The sequence below is a fragment of the Microtus pennsylvanicus genome, chromosome X, assembly GCF_037038515.1.
Source record: "Microtus pennsylvanicus isolate mMicPen1 chromosome X, mMicPen1.hap1, whole genome shotgun sequence".
Lineage (NCBI taxonomy): Eukaryota > Metazoa > Chordata > Mammalia > Rodentia > Cricetidae > Microtus > Microtus pennsylvanicus.
The window spans coordinates 94,293,924-94,308,382 of record NC_134601.1 but is presented as its reverse complement, the minus strand read 5'-3'; the positions used below and the strand labels follow the sequence as shown (position 1 = coordinate 94,308,382).

General features: G+C 36.1%; 1 protein-coding gene across 2 annotated transcripts in view; it reads right to left on the bottom strand.

Moving 5' to 3' along the window:
* Positions 1-14,459, bottom strand: part of Pola1 (DNA polymerase alpha 1, catalytic subunit) — a 321,162-nt gene that overhangs the window by 251,013 nt on the left and 55,690 nt on the right. For both annotated transcript variants that reach the window (XM_075958886.1, XM_075958887.1), the window contains exons 25-26: positions 12,754-12,903; positions 12,236-12,358 (exon numbers count right to left, since the gene is read on the bottom strand). In XM_075958886.1, coding sequence (XP_075815001.1) covers positions 12,236-12,358; positions 12,754-12,903 — 273 coding nt within the window. The remainder of the gene's footprint in view (positions 1-12,235; positions 12,359-12,753; positions 12,904-14,459) is intronic.

Genomic DNA, 14,459 nt, shown 5'->3' with positions numbered 1-14,459 from the left:
GCCTGACTATGTTTGAAATGAGTCACTCTTATATTACAAAAAATTATCTTTTGCCACAGAAGATGGCAAAATTTTTCTGTACAATGGTAAATAATATATATTTTAGGCTTTGTGGCAATTACTCAACTCCAAAGTTTGATATAAATACAGTTAAAGATAAATGGGTATGATTGTGCCGAATAAAATTTTATTTTTGAAAAAAATAGGCAAATAGGTCTGCCAATCCCTGGCCACAGAAATAAGTTCAATAGAGCCACAAAGAAGAAACCAGACAAATATAATTAGATCACTAAGTTATCCTCAAAACAATCTCCAGCAAGACTAACGATCTAAATAAAAAAGGCCAAGTTTTGCAATATTTAGAAAAAAATAGGACAATATTTGTCTTTGGAGGAGAAAAATGTATTTTCAGAATAAGCTTAGAAAGTGAAAAGAAAAATATCAAATATATAGTGTTAAAAAAAGATGTTTCTTCACAGTGAAAGACCATAAAAAACCAGCAAGAACAAGCCAGACTAATTTTAATACAAATAACCAAATGTGATTCAGTTTTTGAATACCTAAGAAACAGTAAGAGACCTACAACGAAACAATTCAATATAAAAAGAATTAATAAACATGAAAAGAGATCCAACTCTTAATTAAGGAAACAAAAATTAAAATCACATGATAACACTTAACACTAATGAGACTGGCTTAAAATAAAAATTTGGCCAGGCCGTGGTGGCGCATGCCTTTAATCTCGGCACTTGCGAGGCTGAGGCAGGTGGATCTCTCTGTGAGTTTGAGGCCAGCCTGGTCTACAAGGGCTAGTTCCAGAACAGCCAGGGCTACACAGAGAAACCCTGCCTTGAAAAACCCCCCAAAATATTCTATCTAGGTATGGTAGCACAAGTTTGTAATTCTAGTGCTTAAGGGACTAAGGTTAAGAGGATGGATATTTCAAGATTGCTCTGGGAAAAACAGCAGTGTGGGGTACCTAGAGAGACCCAGTAACAAAACCAAGTAAACAAAGCCCAAATAATAACAAGTGTTGACAAAAACATGGAATAATAAGAATTATGTGAGTATATTTATAAATACATGATAAGTGCAAAATCCTTGAAAAATAAACAACAAATTTCAAAGACAAAATTGCTTATCAATCTCTAGATTACCATCTGAACCTGTGACTGAGAAGGAATTGTGTTGTGGGTCTTGTCAAACATGTGAACTTAGTTAGCTATTTGACAGAATTTAGCTTATTATGGTAAATAAAATCTTATACATGTCACATTATCTATTCTAATCCTGCTTGTAACAAAAAATAAAAGAAATGAGAACTTGGGAATTCGATATCTTGGATAAAGTTAAGACAATGATAGTATCACATACTTTTAATCCCAATAGCAAGAAAGCAGAGACAGGAGATAGTCAATATAGGCTAAAGAATAAGTTCGGCTTGCTTAAGCTTCATATTAAGATCCTATCTCAAAGAAGTGAGGAGAGGGGCCTTTGACAAAATCCAGTACCCCTTAATGATAAAAGTCCTGGAGAGATCAGAGACACAAGGGACATAACTAAACATAATAAAGTCAGTTTAACAGGAAGCCTATAGCAAACATTGAATTAATTAAATGAAGAGAAACTCAAAGCAATTCCACTAAAATCAGGAACAAGGCAAGGTTGTCCACTCTTTCCACTCAATATAGCACTTGAAGCTTAGCTAAAGAAACAAGACAACAGAAATATGAAAAAAATCAAGGGGCTACAAATTGGAAAGGAAGAAATCAAAGTACAATTATTTGTAGATGATATATACATAAGTGACCCTAAAAATACCACCAGGCAGCACCTACAATTGATAAACACTTTCAGCAAAGTAGCTATATACAAAATTAACTCAAAAATTCAGTAGCCCTCCAATATACAAATGACAATTGAACTGAGAAAGAAATCAGGGAAACAAAATAGCCACAAATAACATAAAATATCTTGAGGCAACTCTAACCAAGCAAGTGAGAGACTTCTATGATGAAAACTTTAAGACATTGAAAAAAGAAACTGAAGGAGATATCAGAAGATAGAAAGATCGGCCAAGCTTATGGAGCAGTAGGATTAATATAATAAAATTACCGCAGCGTAGTACTCTAATGTGTATATATTCCACACTTTCTTCATCCATTCTTCCATTGAAGGGCATCTAGGTTGTTTCCAGGTTCTGGCTATTACAAATAATACTGCTATGAACATAGTTGAACAAATGCTCTTGTCATATGATAGGGCATCTCTTGGGTATATTCCCAGGAGTGGTATTGCTGGGTCCAGGGGTAGGTTAATCCCGAATTTCATGAGAAACCGAAACACTGATTTCCAAAGTGGTTGCACAAGATTGCATTCCCACCAGCAATGGATGAGGGTACCCCTTCCTCCTCACAGCCTTCCCCACAGCCTCGCAAATGGAAATAGAAAACACTATACTGAGTGAGGTAACCCAGACCCAAAAAGATGAACATGGAATGTACTCACTCATAATTGGTTTCTAGCCATAAATAAAGGTCAGTGAGTCTACAATTGGTGAACCTAAAGAAGCTAAGTAAGAAGGTGAACCCAAGGAAAAACATATAGTTATCCTATTGGCTATGGGAAGTAGACAAAATTGCCGGGGAGAAAAGTGGGATCTTGGGGGTGGGGTGGGATGGGGGTAAGGGGAGATGGGGAGAGAAAAGGGAGAAGGGGAGGATGGGGGGAACTTGGGGAAACAGGATGAGTGGGATAAAGGAAGGTTGGATAGGGGAGCACGGAAGCACAATTCTTAGTTAAGGGAGCCACCTTAGGATTGGCAAGAGACTGGAACCTAGAGTGGCTCCCAGGAGCCCAAGCCGAGGTCCCCAGTTAGTTCATTGGGCAGCTGAGGATAGGGAACCTGAAATGACCCTAGCCTATAGCAATACTGACGAATATCTTGCATATCACCATAGAACCTTCATCTGGTGATGGATGGAGATAGAGACAGAGACCCACACTGGAGCACCGGACTGAGCTCCCAAGGTCCCAATGAGGAGCAGAAGGAGGGAGAACATGAGCAAGGAAGTCAGGACCACGAGGGGTGCACCCACCCACTGAGACAGTGGGGCTGATCTATTGGGAGCTCACCAAGGCCAGCTGGACTGGGACTGAAAAAGCATGGTATAAAACCGGACTCTCTGAACATGGCGAACAATGAGGGCTGATGAGAAACCAAGGACAATGGCACGGGGTTTTGATCCTACTTAATGTGCTGGCTTTGTGGGAGCCTAGCCAGTTTGGATATTCACCTTCCTAGATATGGACGGAGGGGGGGAGGACCTTGGACTTTCCACAGGGCAGGGAACCCTGACTGCTCTTTGGACTGGAGAGGGAGGGGGAGAAGAGTAGGGGGAGGGGGAGAAGGATGGAAGAAGGGGGAGGGAAATGGGAGGCTGGGAGGAGGCGGAAACTTGTTTTTTTTTTCCCTTTCTCAATAAAAAAAAAGAAAAAAATAGTACAGAAAGCTAAAAAAAAAAATATAATAAAACTAGCCACCTTACCAAAAGTAATCTACAGATTCAATGCAATCCACATCAAAATTACAATACAATTCTTCACATAACTAAGAGGGGCAATTCTCAGATTCATACAAAAAAAACAAAAAAAACCTTAATAGCTAAAAAAAATACTGAGCAATTAAAGAATTGCTGGAAGTATCACCAACTCCAACCTCAAAAACTGCTTCAGAGCCACGCAATAAAAACTACATGATATTGGCACAAAAGCAGACACATTGATCCACAGAATTGAACTGAAGACCCAGACATAAATCCACACACCTATAGAGTCCTAATTTTTATAAAGAAGGCGGAAGTACACACTGGAAAAATAACAGCATCTTCAGTAAATTGTACTCGTCAAATTGGATGTTTATATGTAGAAGAATGTACATAGACCCATATTTATCACCTTGCACAAAACTCAAGTACAAGTAGATCAAAGACCTTAACATGAAACCAGATACACTGGACCTAGGGAATAGCCTTGAACTCAGTGACAAGAAAAGACTTTCAGAACAGAAGACTATTAACACAGGCAATGATATCAACAATTAACAAATGGAACCTCATGAAACTGAGAAGCTTCTGTACCACAAAGGTCACTATCTTTCTGACAATACAACAGTCTACAGAATGGAAAAATATTTTTACCAAGTACCTATCCTATAAAGGGCTAATATCCAAAATATATAAAGAACTCCAAAATCTAGGTAGTAAGAAAAGAAATTACCACATTAAAAAATAGGGTATAAAAAAGGAAAGGAAACTCAAATGTCTGAGAAACACTTAAAGAAATACTCAACATCCTTAATAACCAGGTAAATAGAAATAAAAGTACTTTGTGATTTCATCTTACACCACTGGGAACGGCCAAACTCAATAACATAAGTGACAGCTCACATTAGTGAGGATATGTAAGTAAAGGGAATACTTATTCATTGCCGATGGAAATGCAAACTTATACAGCCACTACAAAAATCAGTGTGGTGGTTCCTCAGTAAGATAGGAATTGGTCTACTTCAAGACCCAGCTATACAACTCTTTGGCATATACACAAAGGAAGCTTCATTCTGCCACAGAGACACTTACTCAACCATGGTCATTGCTGCTCAATTCGTAACAGCAATCTGGAAACAATCTAGATGTCCCTCAACAGAAGAATAGGTAAAGAAAATCAATGGAGTATTATTTGGCCATTAAAAATGAAATTTGCAGGAAAATGGATGGAACTAGAAAAAAAAATCACCGAGTAAGGTAACCCAGATCCAGAAAGACAAATAGGATATGCAATGATGAATAACCAAGCTACAACCTGTAGAACTAGAGGCTAGGTATAGAGTAAGGGTCCAGGCAGGGCGAGGGAGAAAGAGATCTCCCTTAAAAAAAAAGAAAAATAGAATAAATGGTTATGGATGAATGGGGAGGGGAGCTGGAAGTAGAGGATCAAATGGAAGAGGGGGAGAGACGAGAGAGAAAATACAGAGAGGGCCAACTAAAATTATGGGCCATTTAATAGATTGTATAGAAATATAATGCAGAAGTTTCTAAAATATAAACATATATGAAGGTGATCTAAATCAAATCACCAAATAATGGAGAAGAGCTCCAAATGGCTAGCACTTGTCATTAAATGAAGCCTCCAGTATGGAACTGAGTTACATCTAATTGAATTTTTGGCCAAACGGGTCCCATTGGAATACCAAACAACCCAGGCTATTGTCAAGACTATAAGTTGCTCTCTATAAGCGGATGGGAAGGCCCCACTGCTGAAGATACGCCTATACAACTCATTGAATGTGGAGAAGTTGGACTCATAGAATATGGGAAAGTGAAATAGTGCCTACTCACAGATGCTAGCATCTTTGGTACAGGAAGGTACTCTGGACACTAACAAAAGAGAAATCCAACCCAGGCACAAACCCTTTGATCTACAATGGTGTTCTGCCTGCAAGATAAGCTAGTGCAACGATGGCACAAAGACTGTGGAAGTAACCAACCAATATCTGATTTGACTTAAGGCCCACTCCAAAAGATAGAACCTATACCTGACATTGACAGCCTAGGACCTAGGGTAAAACCAAATACTACTGTTCTAAAAGAAGGTAGCAATAATGTAACTCCTGACAACATACTGCTATACACATAGATCAGTGTCTTGCTTAGCCATCATAAGAGAAGGTGCCTCCTAACAACATCCTTCTATACGTGTAGAGCAGTGCCTTCCTCAACCACCATCAAAGAAGCTTCTTCCTGCGGCAGATGGGAACAAACACAAAGGCCCACAGCCAGACATTATGCAGAGAGTGAGAGACCATGGAACCTATAAGGGATTATCTCATTAAATTCCTCCCCTCAGGTCTCAGGGAACCCTGGGAAACAAGAGGTAGAGACAGTGTAAGAAGCAGAGGGGATGGAAGACAGGTGAGGGTAGAAAAAAACAACAAAGAAAACAAGGCCCTCTAAATCAACATAAACAACACACATGAACTCACAGAGCCTGTGGCAGCATGCATAGGGCCTGCACGGGTCTGCACCAGATGGGGTACAAGAGCTGAAAGAAGTGGACACATGGCACCATCCTTAACCCAGAAGCTATCTCCATAGATAAGCACTCCTGTCTCAGAAAACACCGTCTCGAAAAAAATAAAAAAACAGGTATTTTTAATGAAATATATTCGAAAACTGAAATATCCACTTATTTCCAAGTAAAGGCAAAGAACTCTTAATAATTAAAAGATCCTCTTTCATCACAAACAGCAACAAAGGCAAAAGCCTTGGCCAGTGCCGTTCTCAAGGACTCCTCACTAGCACTCCTTCAATCACGGGAATTCAGACAACCCAGCCTAAATAGTCTCTCTAGTGATTGGCTGCTTTGTTTTTCTGATCTTCAGGTTGAACCCAAATATCTGTCTCTGGGTTTTTATTATTCATCCTACAATGGTAATGTTTGCATACAATGATTTGGATACATGTTCTAAATTGCACAGACTTCAGTTCTGAATACAACTGAAAACAAGATCTTCTACAACTGGTTGGGAAAACAGGTTGGCAATGACTCAACCTACAGGAGAGTAAAATAAAAATATGCACGGTCAACTCCTGAACACACTATTTGAAATTGCAATCAGAAATCCAGACCAAAAGTTGTTTCCTCAAGAACACAAATATAAAAAAAGGCAGAAACAAATTAATGAGTAAGTACTGATTATTTTATAAGGACAAATATCTCTGTTATGTTAACAATTACACAATGAGTTTGCTTAGAAATCATTTAAAAATGTTTTAAATTCCTCAATTTAAGAAAAAAAGTATTTAGAGAGGCAAAATCACATATCATAACATTTCCAATTTTCTTTCAAGTTACCTATGGTACTATTACTCAGAAAGTTATGTGTCTCCGTGATCAGAGATATGATTTATTCACCTAATGGAAAAATTAGCTAATATAAATTAAATGATTGTTCTTATCAATAAAACTTACCATGTAAAAATCATCATTTTAAACACTAAATCTATTAGACTATTACAATCCTTTGGATCTCTTTTAGCCTTCATTTAGTATTTTCAAAAGTAGTAAGAATCTAAAATATGAAGATATTTAAGACACTAAATGGCCTTTACATTATTGTTCACAGAATATCTTTAATTGATTAATGATCTTAGGGTGTCTATCGCCATCTAGTGAACAATCACTTCAATTACTACAGCAAATATTTGACATTTGATAGTTGTCTTCATGGTTTAAATATTTGTGCCCACTCAGTGTTACCACTCAGGTTTACCCAATTTCTCTTTTTATGCCTCTTCATACACACATTGAGAATAAGAACAAATACAGATGGTATTGTTACATATTAACATCTAAATGTCTATAAATGAAGTTTCTATATTTCTTCCCTGGAAATGCTCACTTAATTATTTTTAAATAACTAGTATACTGTGAGGTTCCTACATAAAATTCTTTCAACAGCAACTAATTCCTCTAATATCAAGCAATTAAAAATTATGGGATAGTTGAAGTGAAAAGGGATGAAGTATGAAAGATAAAACATGTAAACAGCAATATTGATGCCCATTTGACATAAATACTTTTATTATAAACCTGTTTTTAAAAGTACAATTAGAAATTACTTAAGTATTCTAGCAACCATATTACATAACAGGCCACCAAAGGCAAATCTGCATGATTCCAACAAAACTCAGCACACACAAAATCTACTTAAAAATAATATGGGAGGGAGGACATCAAGGCCATACCAAAACACAAAATTTTATGACTCCCCAGACCGTGCATTAATCCATATCGAAATGAAAACCCTTATAATCTTTTCAAAGGCATGTTACCAGGATCCCTTCTCATTTCTATATGAACTTTAATTTTAATTTAAACAGGAAACTTAAATGGAAAAACCTTGCAAGATCTTCAGGTTATTGCATTACTTTGTCCCTCTCTACCTTATGACCAAAACACCAGTTTATTAAGATGCAAAAGTATTCTAAAATCTCAAATTCACCCCTCCTACCTCTTTAACAATTAAGAAATGCTTGACAGGTGTATGTCTGCAATTATAGCACTTAAAAATCTTGGGTTCAAGGTCAGCCTATGGTATATGGTCATATTCTGTTTCAAAACATGAATGAAAATCTTTAAAAACAAAAGACTCCACAGTATATAGGAAAATGATGGCAAAATAAAACAGATTTTTCACTAGACTATCTGTCAGTGTTACTAACTACTACCAATATTTTAACAATCATTATTATTTTAGTAAATAACTTCTACAGAGATCTTCGGATCTTCCAAACTAAGAATTGGCAGAGAATAGGTGTAAAAATAGGTGTATTCTATACTTATTGCTTCTCATTAAATTCACAGTAAGGACATAACTACAACTGTAGAAGGTATTGTATATAGGAAAGAAGGTATTGTATATAGGAAAGAAGACAGATGAAAACAAAAAGGGAGAAAACAGAAACTAAGACTTTGAATCCATGATTTATTTCTAAATTTTTCTGAAATTCTTTTTTAGTGAAGTAAGCTCGGAAGTTTTATATTTTACTTATTATATGTAATTGCTATATTTTATAAAACAAAAAGTAAAAATTTAGCTTAGTTCTGTTATATGTTGAACAACAAAAGTAAAATTTGAGTTTTAAATTCCCTATTAAAAATCTAGCTAAAAAAAAAAATACTGCCCCTAAAATACAATGGATTAGGGGAGTTGGAGAGATCATTGGACAAATTTGGGGCTTTTCATTATCAACGGTGCCCTTTTAAGCTTGTGGATTTCTGAGCCAATGCAGAAAATGTAACAACAGGGATTTCTCAACAGCAAGAGGCACACTCCAAGGGAGTAAATTGTCAACTATTGCCTCTTGTGAGAAACTTAAGAGTAACCTTGATCCAATCTCAATAGTCAACCCATGTATTATCACCCAGTTGGGGCATAGTAAGTGCATTTCCTAATACAAAAATAAGATGGTATTCTATCAGAAGCCACTGGATATATATACAGAAACAAAATTTACATAATTTTGAGGTAAACTTAGCCTAAGAATCCAAAAACATCTTTCTTTCATTTCAACTAGCCCCTAAAAATACCTATATATTTCTTATGTAAAAAAGAAAATAAAAGGTCCATGTTATGCAATAATTGATATTGGAAAGAATGACTGTCTAGGAATAAGGATGAAGACAAAGCAGAACTACACTTGCAAAAACTATCCTTTAAAGGTGAACACAAATACAGTAAAAGACTTAGAATCAGGAAAACGCGGATTCAATTCAAGGTAGCCTCATCTACAAAACAGAATGCTATTATATGCTAAAGGACTCTGAAGTGTTTTTGATATAATAATGCACAAAACAGCTCTTAACACACCATCATTATTCAATACATGCCTTGTTCTTTTCCTCTGTGTCCTAACCCACATCTCTGAGAAAAAACAACAAGAGCAAAATGACTTGAAATATCATGATGTGTGCTTCATGTCACAACTGGATATTTACTTGTCAATATGGTAGTCACTCTCCACATGTTACCTATTCACGTTTAAATTCATTTTAATTACAACTAAATAAATGTAAAAATCCAGTTCCTCGTCTAATCAGGAATAACCAAATAAAAAATGTTTACCAGCACCTATGTTTAGAGGCTATTATATATGGATAGCACACATAAAAATCATTTCCCTCTTAAGTTGTCCTGGAACTACCAAGTAACAAGCATTTTAAGCTTTTCAGGCCACAGAAGACTTCATCCTGACTACTCAACTCTACAACATAAATGAATGGACTTGGCTCCATTTCAATAAAACCTTAGTTATAAAACACAGATAACAGGTTGGGATTTGCCAATATGATAGCTTGCCAATCATGACTCTAGAGTTTGAGTCCAGATGCTCAGTATGAGCACTGTGAACTATGTTTCAACTAAGAAACCTTAAATTCAATGCAAGAAATCAGTATATTAATGTACTTGAATTAAATGTTTAATATAACCATGTTTTTACAGATTATAAAAATAAAAACCTCTACACAAAGCATTAAAGCAGATTAACTTAAAATGTTTATAAAGTGAAAAGTATTTAATGGTAATTGTGATATAGATATGAATAATTTGTATTAGTATAGATTTTGCTTTATTGATAGAGATTTAAGGTCAATTTTGTTATATGTATATACATATTTCTGCTATTGATTAAGATATTGTGATTGTGTAGTTCATTTAAAAATGTAATGTATAATTAGAAATATAGATTGTTAATAGATAATCATAATAGTCAAGTTTGTAGTCATGTTAGATAAGATTTTCTAGATGTACATAGATGTATTTTAGATAGGCATTCTTCATATTTTTCAAAGATTATGGAATATGGCATTTTAAATGTTTTAATAATTTAGGGCTTTTCATGACAATGAGACACGTCTGCTCCTGGCAGCACCAATCTACTTCAAGAAGATGGGCATCGAAGAGGCACCTTATGGAGTTTGATAGCCATTTGGGCAAGAAACTGCTCTTGCCTGAACTATTGCATAAACTGGACACAGAGAACCCGCAGAGAGAGGACTGCTGAACTTGCCTAAAGGTGAGATGATCTTTCGGGGTTCCTGATTCATGAAAGAGTCTGCAAGACATTCTTCAGGACACAACAGATAGTGACTGAACTGACTTTGAAATGTCCTGCTTCATGGAAATGTCTGCTGGATACCATGGGCCTGAAGGCCAAAGATGGATGTCCCAACGGTACAGAGGAACTTTGGGTGACTGTCCAGGCAGCGAGATGTCTCTGTCATTTCTAGAGTTTGAAAGTTGCTTATTTCTTGTTTGCTTAGGTAATAGTATATCCTTCTGGAGTCTTTGATGGAGTTAAAGAATATATAGATAGTTATAGTTTTCCTTAGTTATGAAAAAAGATAAAATAGATGTAGATATTGTAACTTTTGTAACTTTTACTTGATAACTGTTTTGTTAGATGTAATTTTGCTATGTTAAAGTTAAAGCTTTTTTTTGTTTAAACAGAAAAAGGGGAAGTGATGTGGGAGTGTCATCTATCAATCTGTTGATTTCATTGGTTAAGTAATAAACAAACTGCTTGGGCTCATAGCTTAGAACATAGGTGGGTGGAGTAAACAGAACAGAATGCTGGGAGGAAGAGGAAGTGAGGTAAGACGCCTCAGACAGAGATGCCATGCTCTGCTCTCCCAGACAGACGCGATTCAGCTCCAACCCAGGATGGACGTAGGCTAGAATCTTCCCGGTAAGCGCACCTTGGGGTGCAACACAGATGATTAGAAATGGGCTAAATTAATATGTGAGAATTAGCCTAGAAGAGGCTAGATAGAAATGGGCCAAGCAGTGTTTAAAAGAATACAGTGTCCGTGTAATTATTTCGGGTAAAGCTAACCGTGCAGGTGGCTGGGGTGCTGGGGATGCAGCCCCGCCGCTCTTATTACTACAGTAATTGGTCTATCATCTGTCATCCTCAAGTCAGTATGTAACTCCAGCTGTGACATAGACCTAGAATTCTGGATTCATATGCCCAATAACTTATTGAAAATGCCTAGAGATTTATTACTCAAAGACAACATGCAGAAGACAGAGTTTTTGATCCTGTTCTTTGTTTTCTCCCTCTTAGTAAAAAAATATAAGGATCTACTGCTATTCTCCTGAATTCTAAACTGCTCTCATATTACACAGTAAACTATCCATTAAAACAATAAAAATTAGCTCCTATGTTAGCATGACTAATCCAATCTAAATCTAAGCTAGCCTCCAGACATTCTCAAGGTTGCCACCATCTGAATTATCAGAAGAATGTTACTTCTATTATACTCATCCTAAATAGTTCTATACTTATTCAGTTGTTTTCCCAAACTATCCTCTCTTCAACTCAGGTACTCTACTTTCGTCCCATTCCCTGCACAAGTCTGGGTCAAATACAAGCTTTACATAATGTTTCACACTCAATCTTTATTGCCTAGAGGAGGCCTGGCATATAGACATTCAATAACTGCATACACACGTGCAGAACTGACAAATTCTTAATCAAGTGCCTATTTGTCTCAAACTTGTTCTAAACAAGAAATATTTCAAGCTGTAAAAAACCAGGTAATAAACTTAGTTCTCCCATATTGCAGCATATATTTACACATTTATTGATGTGAACTTTATTTTGCCATTTACCTCCCTTCCTTTGCATGTCACCAAGGCAGCCAGTGGTTTGGCATAAAATCTGCTGTAGGAAAATCCCAGACAACCATACATACTGTTTGCCGTGAGCTTCAAAGCCTTCTGTCGGATGTCATACTGCAGAGCAACAAAATGACAAAAGATAAACAACAGTATCTGTAGATGCTTAAGCATTACATTGGATATCTTTCTAGATCACAATAAGAGGGAGAAACTTTCAATATCCAGGGGTAAGGGGAATACTTAATACTCAATCTGTCTCCCCAGATTCATCTTGCCCTACCCTCTTAGAAGGAAGTACATAGACTACTGATTTCCCAAGATTCTGTAAGATCTTGCTCAGATATGGCCTTAGCAGCTAGAGAAGACTTCAATTCTGAGGCAGTCTAGTGCATCTGAATGATTATTATCCAAAATAAAACAAGCACACCATACTATTAATCCCACTCCTCAATAACCAAGTGATAAAAAGTGAAACTGTCAAGCAAACATGCTGCAGTGAAAAGATTTACCTGAAGAACAAGGTCCGAATTTAAATCTTGCTGTTTCATTAGCTGTTTGACTTGTTTTCTCCGCTCTACCAGTTTCCGGATCTCTCTGGGCAAAATGCCCATATCTAAGTTTGGATCTGGCAACTCAGGGATCTGTTCTTGTTCTTCATCCTTAAAAACACACAATAGAAACTTCAGACAAGTTAAACATTAATAAAAAAATAAATTCTAAAGTAATATTTGACAAGTGCTTTATCCCATTATCACACCTTAGAAATCTTTCCTGTATGAGGAAATCAATAATTTAGATTTACTGTAAAAGGATGGAGTTTTACAAATGTGGAGCAACATGATTGGGAAAATTGGTTTTAAAATACAGCTGTTAAGAAAAATTCCTAAGAATAAAAAAAAAAACCAGCTAAACTCTTTGTTTTTTAACATTTGTACAACCAAACAAAATGCTATAGAATGTTTCACAACAATCACTATAAATGCTTTTGCTGTTAAAAATAAAGAAGTTATATACTAAATCAGCAAATCTCTTTTTAGGATTTGGATCACATTTAAATAGGTCATGACATTTCTAAAATTAATTCACATATACACACATATATATTACACATATTCCTTAGTGTTTATGGAGTACCTTTTACCTATAAATTGCTTTGCAATCACCAGAAGAATAGCAACATTTTAGAAAGGCAATCAGTAGACTTCTTATATTAAAATTTACAGCAGGAAAAAGCAGGGAAAGCATTAGGGCTTTTTTCTCAAGCCTCCATTAATCCTATTAACAGGCTGCAAAGAACAGCCAGGCACAGTTACCCTTTGAAAGGCTCAAAATTAAAAATAAACCTTTTGGCTTAAAGCATGTCAAGTCAATGCCATTTGATAACCCAGTCTTTAAAAAGTATGTGATTTTATAAAGATCAATATCATAAAATAAGTACCCTTACAATACTAATAAGGACCTATTGTTTTCCAATATAGCACATGATGATAGCAAACCTATGAAAGAGACCTTGGTATATATTCCACTGTATTTCAGCAACTAGAGTCATATAAAAAGTAATTGAAAAGATTCTTGGGACAGAAAATTTATAATTCATCTGAAGCCCTACCACCACCTACAGGGTGAAACTACCTGCTCTGAAAACCAAATGAGGTGCTGCACATGAAAATGATAAAGAATTCCTAAATCAATACACATATAGTGTTTCTTAAGATGACCTCTTGGATCCTTCCACTCTATTATATATCCAGAAACCAAAATGAAAAGTTCAAATAAGCAAAACATTGGTAGGCATCAGTTGTGAAAGCAGCAAGAATAACTGTCACATTTCTTAGAAAATATCAGGACACAGCAAAAGAGTATCAGCAGCAGTTGCTAATTTGGGGGATTTGTATGTCCAATACTTTCTTTGTAAAATTATCCTCTAATCCCACAGAGAGGTCCACTTTTAACAGTCAGATTTATAGAGAAAGAGTCCATTCCTGTGGAGAAAAGTGATAGGACTAGGGGTGATGACTGACTCAAGCAAGTCTATCAGATACTCTCTTCTAGGAATATGGAACTAGAACTAAAAAAAAAACAATACCAGACAGTTTGAAACTAAAGGATATATAAATTCAGAACCTGGAGGACAAATGGGGAGAAAGCAGGGAGAAAAAGAAGGGAGGGACAGATGGTGAGATGGATAAATGTGATGAGTAATAATCCTATGCTG